The 8105-nt window shown below is 43.9% G+C and overlaps 1 protein-coding gene and 1 pseudogene across 1 annotated transcript; one reads left to right on the forward strand and one right to left on the reverse strand.

Moving 5' to 3' along the window:
- Positions 1-206: 206 nt before the first annotated feature.
- On the forward strand, positions 207-7816 carry IL36G (interleukin 36 gamma). The gene is made up of 5 exons (XM_003942505.4): positions 207-300; positions 838-911; positions 1429-1533; positions 2209-2348; positions 7088-7816. The coding sequence occupies exons 2-5, from the start codon at positions 857-859 to the stop codon at positions 7295-7297; spliced, it is 510 nt and encodes a 169-aa protein (XP_003942554.2). The 5' UTR covers positions 207-300; positions 838-856; the 3' UTR covers positions 7298-7816.
- On the reverse strand, positions 3368-3664 carry LOC120366352 (non-histone chromosomal protein HMG-17 pseudogene; annotated as a pseudogene).
- Positions 7817-8105: the final 289 nt, after the last annotated feature.

Raw genomic sequence — 8105 nt, forward strand, 5'->3', positions numbered from 1 at the left:
AGGCGAACTCCGGGGAAGTCCCTTAGTCTCCCCTTTCTGAGAAACCTAGGATCTGTCATCAATCTCATTTCCTTGTGGTCGAATTTGTATGGGTTGGCTCAAGACTTATTTCTCAGGGAGCCCAGATGGGTCATACCTGTGCTATTTCTGTGATTTCTTATGCCCCACCCAGGAAGCTGGTGCCTCCCTCTCTGCTCAGATAAATAACCCAGGCTCCGTTAGAGCCTGCCACTGCCCTTGGAAGCTGCTGGAGCCACGATTCCGTCCCCTGGACTGTAGATAAAGGCCCTTTTTTGCCAGGTATAGTTAATAGCTGGCTCCTCCCCCACCCTCTGGAGCCTTTCCTCTTGTCTGTGCTTTGGGGCTCAACGAAGAGAAAGGCCACTTCAGGCTGGCTCTATGCCTTGTCCTGTGTGGGGCTGCTTCTCACTGGGGAGTTGCTGGGATCCTGGCAGAGCAGCCCTGGCATGGGACCCTCCCCTGCTCCTAGGCAAAAACAATGTTGATGGAGGGGTAGAGGCTTCAGAGAAAAGGAGACATGGGCATCAGGTACCTGTGAGCTGTTTGAGGTAAAATTTTATGCTTGGCTTTTGAGCTCATAGGGGAGACACTATGATACTAACTGGATCTCCGAGTGGAGGAAAATTCTACCTCCTCTCCCTTTGCTGATGTTTCCTTTAAGTTTTGTCCCAGTTGTGGCTCAGAACTTCTGACCAGAGCTTCGTGTCAGGCCAGGTTTCCCAGCTCCCTGTCTAGAATGAGGGCCCGAGGAGCTTGTGTCCTGGAAGGTCTTGGAAACATCTCCCATGGTTCATCTCTCCTACGTCTGCCTCACAGGTGCTGAGACAACTGCGCTATGAGAGGCACTCCAGGACACTGTAACGATGGAGGGGAGGTCACTCGACAAACAGGTGCTATTGGGATGGGGCTCTGGAGGCCAAGGCCCTCTGCACTCAGCTGTCTCCTGTGGAAGCCCCAGGCTTCTCTGCTCCTCTCAGTGCACTGAGCTTCCTACATGGTGCTGCCCACCTACCACTGGTCCCTGGGCTTCTGGAGGGTGGGGGCTATTGCTTAGTCACTGCTCCAGCTCCAGTTCTCAGCATCGAGCCAAGCACAGAACAAGCACAAAAGAGGATATCTGGGCCTTGGCACACAGGTTCTGTGAGACTGCTCATTGCCCTCTGTCTTGATGGCTTGCCCTCTTAAACCAGTGACTTCCCTCGGTAGCCCTTGCCCTCCTCAACAGAGCTCACAACTTCACTAGAGAGAAAGGCTAGGCTGATGGGTGATGTGAATGCTGCCAGTTGGGATGCAAACCTTACACCTTCCTTACAAAAGCACCTGGGTTAGATACTTTTCTCCTTGGATCTAGTAAAGCAGCCTTGATTATAATATTTCTTCGTTTGTTTTTCTCCATCCCAAAATTAGTAATCCAACCTAAGACTGGAGCTGTTAATGATTTAAATCAGCAAGTTTGGACCCTTCAGGGTCAGACCCTCGTATCAGTTCCAAGGAGTAGCAGTGTGACTCCAGGTGAGTGGTCACCTGTGCCTGCACCACCATTTGCACTGGCATGGCTGGAAAGCTGGCACCAGCCTTTTGTAAAAGTGTGACTTTACAATGGGGCCCACCTGAAGCGGGGAGAATTTCACACCTAATTGGGAAGAGAAGTCAGGGAGAAGTTTGTGTTCCACTAAGATGAAGAAGCCATAGACGGCGGAGGAGCCTCCTGGGGAATAGGAAAGATGCTTTCAGTCACCTGAAGCCCTGTCTTTAGCTTGTTCTGCATGACTTCAGGGGGTCCTAAAATGACTAAATGGGTGAATACCACAGGAAGGCAGATTTCAGCATCACATTGAGAAAAACTTGCAAAAAGAACCGAGCTCTCCAAGAATCAGAGGAGCTGCTTGCTGTAGGAGTTTCCCATCTCCATGTGCTCAAGCAGAGGCATGAGAATCTCAGGAGCAGACTCTGCTGTTTGCTTAGCTGTCTGTGTTTGCTCATTTACTAGGGCAAGTGATTGGCACATGGTGTGAATGAATGAATAAATAAATGAATGAATAGGAGGGTTGGCCATTTGATGGGTCTAGCTGCCATTACACTCTTCAGCTCTCTTCCAGACCCACTTACAGATACTGCCTTCTAAATCAAATAATCTTCCCTGACTTCAGAAGGAAACTGCCACCATCTCTTCTCTTACCTTTATAGTCATTGTTGCTGCTGTCACATGCAAGTATCCAGAGGCTCTTGAGCAAGGCAAAGGGGATCCCATTTATTTGGGAATCTGGAATCCAGAAATGTGTCTATATTGTGAGAAGGTTGGAGGACAGCCCACATTGCAGCTAAAAGTGAGTAACTAAGAAAAATACTTTAAAAGCCTTTTCTTTTAGAAGTGTTTGGTTGAATACCTAATTTTAGAATTAAAAAAGAAATAGCCTTGTCTTCCTAAGCGTATTTATTCCCAGCTTCTTTTAAGTTATGTATATGCAATAGACTTTTCTTTTTATCCTGGCTGTCAGAAGTTGAGGCCCTTGTCTTTCTTTCTTTCTTTTTTTTTTCCAAGCCAAACTATATCCAACTTTATTAAAAATACTTTCCATAAACAATCATGGTATTTCAGCCAGGATATGGTCAGAAAATCATTAACAGTATGAAACTACTTTCAAACTCCCTTTTTCAGTGGACCACCAAAAATCAGAAAGTCACTGTAAAACCCAGTGAAGTCTTCTTCTGATGCTCTGAACAGGGAAAGTTTAGAGTGAGGGTTGACATTTCACATTTAGCATGTTGTTTAACAACTTTTCACGAGCCGACCCTAACTTTCAGGAAGTGAAATGAAAATGGCAGAATTTATTTGAAGATCCACAATCTAGAAACGGAATCACTGCTCTTTTGACAAGTGCCATCTTAGTGGCATCACTGGAAAGTCCAGATTGATTGACACACTGGTAACCAGTTATTGGGGGTCAGGTCCTAACAGACTGGTCTTAAGGGAGTTAAGTCTATGCTGAAAGATGGAAAGGGAGAAGAGGGCATAAAAATGAATTTGTTTCTCCATACCACAAGGCTTTCATGCCAAGGTGGCCATGTGTGTCAAAGTCAGAGAATCCCTCCTCCGGGGAGCCAGAAAGAAGTCTCTCAAAACCAGAAGGGAAAGGTGTTTTCCCCACATCGATTCAGCTTCAGAGACATTCTATTAGTGACATAAGCCCTTTTCCCCACAAAAAATAATGAAGTGTTCTATGTGGTAACAACATAGCTTTTTAAAAAAGTATAACAAAATTCTGCCTTTTAATAAAACGATAAAAAATAGTATTTCAAACTGTACAGTCACCAGAAGTACACAGTTATCAAAAATACACATACTTCACTTCACATGCTGGAGATGCCAGGTGTTGGCATCTCCAGCACCTTCAGCTTTCTGTGCCTGGTCTGTTTTGGTGTCTCCATTTTCTGCAGGGTTATTCCCTTTCTTACCAGCATCAGCTTTTCCCTTTTCCCCTTTGGGTACCTTCTCTCCCTTATTTGCAGGGGCCTTTTTAGGCTTGGGCTCTGGCTTTGGAGGAGCAGGTTTAGCAGAAAACCTTGTGGATCTTCTCTTTGGTTTGTCCTTCACCTTGGCTTTATCTCCTTTAGCATCCTCTTCAGTCTTCCTCTTTGGCATGGTGGCAACGGCGGTGGGACGCAGGCGCTGGGCGCGGGATGCAGAGGTGTGCAGGCTTTGGTCGGTCCAGGGGTCATTCTCGTCTCTTCGTCTTCGCACTGCTCTGTCTTCCTTAACTTTTGATATATTCTTGGCCATGATTTCTTCAAGTATCTTCTCACCCTTATTTTCTTTTTGGAATTCCTGTTCATCCATCATTGGAAGTTATGGATCTTACTTCGAGATCCCATCTAATTTTTTATGCTTTCTATCCTTTCATTGCTTTTTAAAATTTTGGTGTTGCAGCTGGGAGAATTTCTTGCTTTGCTCTGCGAGCTCATGGTTACATATTCAGTGTTGTCTCCTCTGGAAATCATCCTTGAACGGCATTTCCTGAAATTTCAACCTTTACTGTTTTAATTTCCAAGCTCTCTGGTTTGTTCTTTTATTTTTTTAATGACTGTTCTTGTTTTACAAACTTCAGTTTAATTCAATTGGATTCAACCCAATCCAATTCAATTCAGCAAATGTGCGGGCACTTCCTGGCCTCCAGCACTGTGTAGGTGCTTGAGATATATCTGTGCACAGAATGGCAAAGAGCCTTGATTACCCAGGGCTTGGATTCTAGTGAAAGGAGAAAAATGGCAAACAATAAAGGTAATAGTAGGTATATTTGTGCTATGTTAGAGGTCTTTACTTCTCCTAGAAAAATAAAACTGGTTAGAGCAGGATAGAGACCAGCAGTACCGGGAACACAGGCGGGGTCAGGCTGCAGTGGTGAATAGTGCAGTAGGCATCCTTGCCTAGGTGAGATGTTCGCAGAGAGTAGAAAGAGCTAGGGAAATTAGTCAGCAGGTGTCCAGTGAGGGCACGTCTCAGAACCAGTGAGGACAGATGTGCAGAGTGAACAGAGGAAGGAGTGCAGAGTGAACTGAGGAAGGAGTCCAGAGATATAAAGGCAGACATGAAAGCCTCGTTATCCTTTGCAAGGACTCAGCCTTGCAATTTGAGTGAAATGTAAAATATTAGAATGTTTTGAACAGAAGAATGGCGTGAAGGGGCTTAGGTCTAAAAATGATTGCTCTGGGTGCTCTTTGATTGTAGACTGTGGCAGGCAAAGGCGAAAGTCCTTCAGGGGACTTTGAGGTGATTGAGGTATGATTTGATGGGCAAGGAGATAGCAGCAGAGATAGGGAGAAGCAGGTCAGATTCTGGAAGTATTTTAAGTGAAGGACACGGGATTGTGAGTGTGACCAATAAGATAAGGACTGAGAATGACATTTTCTACTTTGCCCTGTCAGCTAAGTCACCCTTATGTTGTGCCTTTGTTCTCAGATGGGGACTAAGAATTGCAAAATTGCATGTGGCAATGGGTGGGTCTTTGGGGACTTTGGTAGGAGCAGTGTTGTTGCTGTGGTGGGGGCAAAAGGTTGGATGGAGTAAGTTTAAAGAGAGGAATTACAAGAAAGAAATCAGAGACAGTAAATATACACAGCGATTGCAAGAAGTTTTCTGCAAAGGGGAACTGGCGATGGTGGTGGGTAAGCAAACAAGTTATGTTGCTTAAGATGGTAAAAATGACAGCAAATATGCTGATGGGAATGACTGAGCAGAGCAAGCAAAATTGATGGAGCACAAGAGAGCAGGGAGAATGGCTAGAGGGATGTCCTTAAATTGCAAGTGCAGATGGGACCTGTCACTCTGTCCTACTCGAGCAGGGAGGTGGGGTTGTGGGTGCAGTAGGCTGGGATCCCATGTTATGGGATGGTTTGTACAAGTTTTCCTCTAATTACTTCAATTTTCTCAGTGGGTAGGAAGTTGAAGGTGATGATGGAAGAGGTATGGGAGCTTGAAATGAGGAAGCATTCTTCCATTTATTAAACAGCTAATCTCTATTCAGTAGAATGCTGGGGCTTTCCTCTGTGTTGAGAAATACAGTGATGAACAAGTCTAACAATAATTCTAGGAATGATAAATAAATACACTACATTTAGATAGCAATTGGTACTAATGAAGAAAGTAACTCAGGAATGTGATCGCAATGAGTGGGAGGGGAAATTCCAAACCTATTTTGGCTGGGATGGGATGTTCAGTGAAGCTCTCCCCAGGGAGGTGACACGAGTGATGGGGAGAAGCTGGCCATGGGAAGATGTGGGGGTGGTGTGAGGTGCAGGGAGAGTAAGTGCCAGGACCCTGGGTGGGAACAGCTTGGTGTCTTGAAAGGCAAAGAAGAAGACAGGTGTGGTGGGGCAGAATGAACAGGCAGGAGAGTGGGAAGAAGGCAGGGCAGCAGGTAGACAAGAGCTGGGTGCTGCAGACCCTGTGGGCTTTGCTGCAGAGTTTCATTTTAATAACAATGGAAAATTATGCAAAAGGGTATCATAATCTTATTTATTTACTTCAGTTTAAAGTTCGGTTACCAGCCTTGTGGAGAATGATTACTAGAGACTAGAGTAAGTTCAAGTAGAACACTTAGAAGGTCACCCTAATAGTCCAGGTGAGAGAATGATAGCCTGGTTTGGGGTTGACATTGTGTGCAGAGTGTAAGAGGTGACCCGATTCAGGAAATATTTGGAAATAGAATCCACAGGCCTTGCTCCTGGGTTAGATGTTATGGAATTTTTTTTTTTTTTAAAAAAAAAGAAAAAAGAAAAGAAACATCAAGAATGAGTCCTAGGTTTCTGGCCACCCAAAGAATCAGACTAACTAGAAGCCATTAAGCGAGTAAAGGAATCCTATGGGAGAAGAACTTCCCATTCAGAGTGGAATGTGGCTGAATTACAAATCATTTCTGTCTCTCGTGAGATCTTGAACACATGCAATTTATTTAGAAATACTTATTTTACCTAAATACATAATGCATGTACATACAAATATACAGATACACAGAATACAGTTTCATATACAATATAGAAGGCATTTTCTGATTGCTCTATTTATTTTCCTCCTTTGATACAAATCCTTTGATTTGTTAGACCCTTTTGTGTCTTTTTCATTCGTATTTATCTTTCTCATGTATTTGACAATTAGTCAGAAATTCATAGCCTAACCTGGCTGTCCTTTGTCGTACCAGTGGTTCTTGCACGGTAGTGGCTCTCACTGTTGTGGTATTGGTAAGGGAGGCAATTCCAACTTCTTCCTTTTCCCAAGGTTCCCCTCAGCCTCTTGTGTATGAAGAGTTCTAACTTGTTGTTCAAGTGTGGCTGCTTGTTCATTAAACTCTTTCTTGTAAACTTCCCACACCATCTCTGGATTTGAGGGTGGGGGCTTGGAAGGTAACATTTCGTGTATGTTTATTCTGCTGTTCCTTCAAAATGTGTTTCTCTAAGCCTGATGGATAAGGTTTTCTGGAACTTTGGAATATTTATTGAATTATTTTGAATAACGCTGAATATCTCAAACAGCTTCTGTTTCTCCTCATGGGTACTTGTTCTCACATTTCAGGAGCAGAAGATCATGGATCTGTACGACCAACCTGAGCCCATGAAACAGTTCCTTTTCTATCGTCTCAAGACTGGTAGGACCTCCACCCTTGAGTCTGTGGCCTTCCCGGGCTGGTTCATTGCCTCCTCCAACAAAGACCATCCCATTTTCCTGACTTCAGAACTTGGGAAGTCACACAACACTGCCTTTGAATTAGATATAAAGGACTGAACTTAGCCTAGAGGTGGCAGGTTTGTCTCTGTTTTAAAGTTTCTGGTTCCCAATGTGTTTTTGTCTACATTTTGTTAGTGTAGTGTACATTTTTACGCTGGTGCTAAGATGAGAGCAAGGCTGTTGTTATCTCATTTTATAATGAAGAAGAAGCAATTACTTCATAGCAACTTCAAAGAACAGGATGTGGGCTCAGAAGTGGGAGAGCTGGGTGGTATAAGGCTCTTCTCTCAAGCTGATGCTGTGTAGCTCACAGGGCATCTGCATTAGTGACTTCAAGACTCAAAAGACCAAACCACTGGGCTTTCTCCTGGGGGTGAGTATGAAGATGCTTCAGAGCTCATGTGTCTTACTCATGATAGCATGACTAGCATGGAGCTGATCTCTGTTTCTGTTTTGCTTTATTTCTTTTTGGGATAGATCATCCGTAGTCTTTATATGTTGCCAGTATACCTCATTGTGCATAATAGAACCTTCTCAGCAGTAAGACCTTGTAAATAAAAAGAATTCTTGTGTTAAGCTCTTGTCCTAATTGTAATGTGTGATCTTAAAGTTAAAAAAACTTTGTATATTTATGTAATAATAAAGCTAAAACTGATATAAACATAGAGTAAACTGAAATTAGCAAGAGTAGTTGAATAAAGCCATCACAGTGGTTAAGCCTGGGACTGGGGCTTAGCTGGGGACAAAAGGGCCTTCCTTGGTGGTTAGTGATGGGGTTGGGGTGAGAAATTCAGTATGTAACAGGGCTCCGCTATTTGGCTTTTTTTTCTTTATGGCTGAATTGCCTTGCTTTTTCCCTGCTTCC

Source organism: Saimiri boliviensis, chromosome 1 (assembly GCF_048565385.1).
Source record: "Saimiri boliviensis isolate mSaiBol1 chromosome 1, mSaiBol1.pri, whole genome shotgun sequence".
In the NCBI taxonomy this organism is placed as follows: domain Eukaryota; kingdom Metazoa; phylum Chordata; class Mammalia; order Primates; family Cebidae; genus Saimiri; species Saimiri boliviensis.

What these genes read in the sequence shown, in the direction of transcription:
- IL36G (XM_003942505.4), top strand. Translation starts at nt 857, where the DNA reads ATGAGAGGCACTCCAGGACACTGTAACGATGGAGGGGAGGTCACTCGA. An exon ending in GAGTAGCAGTGTGACTCCAG is followed by an intron (nt 1,534 to 2,208) that starts GTGAGTGGTCAC and finishes TTACCTTTATAG; the next exon opens with TCATTGTTGCTGCTGTCACA. An exon ending in AGCCCACATTGCAGCTAAAA is followed by an intron (nt 2,349 to 7,087) that starts GTGAGTAACTAA and finishes CTCACATTTCAG; the next exon opens with GAGCAGAAGATCATGGATCT.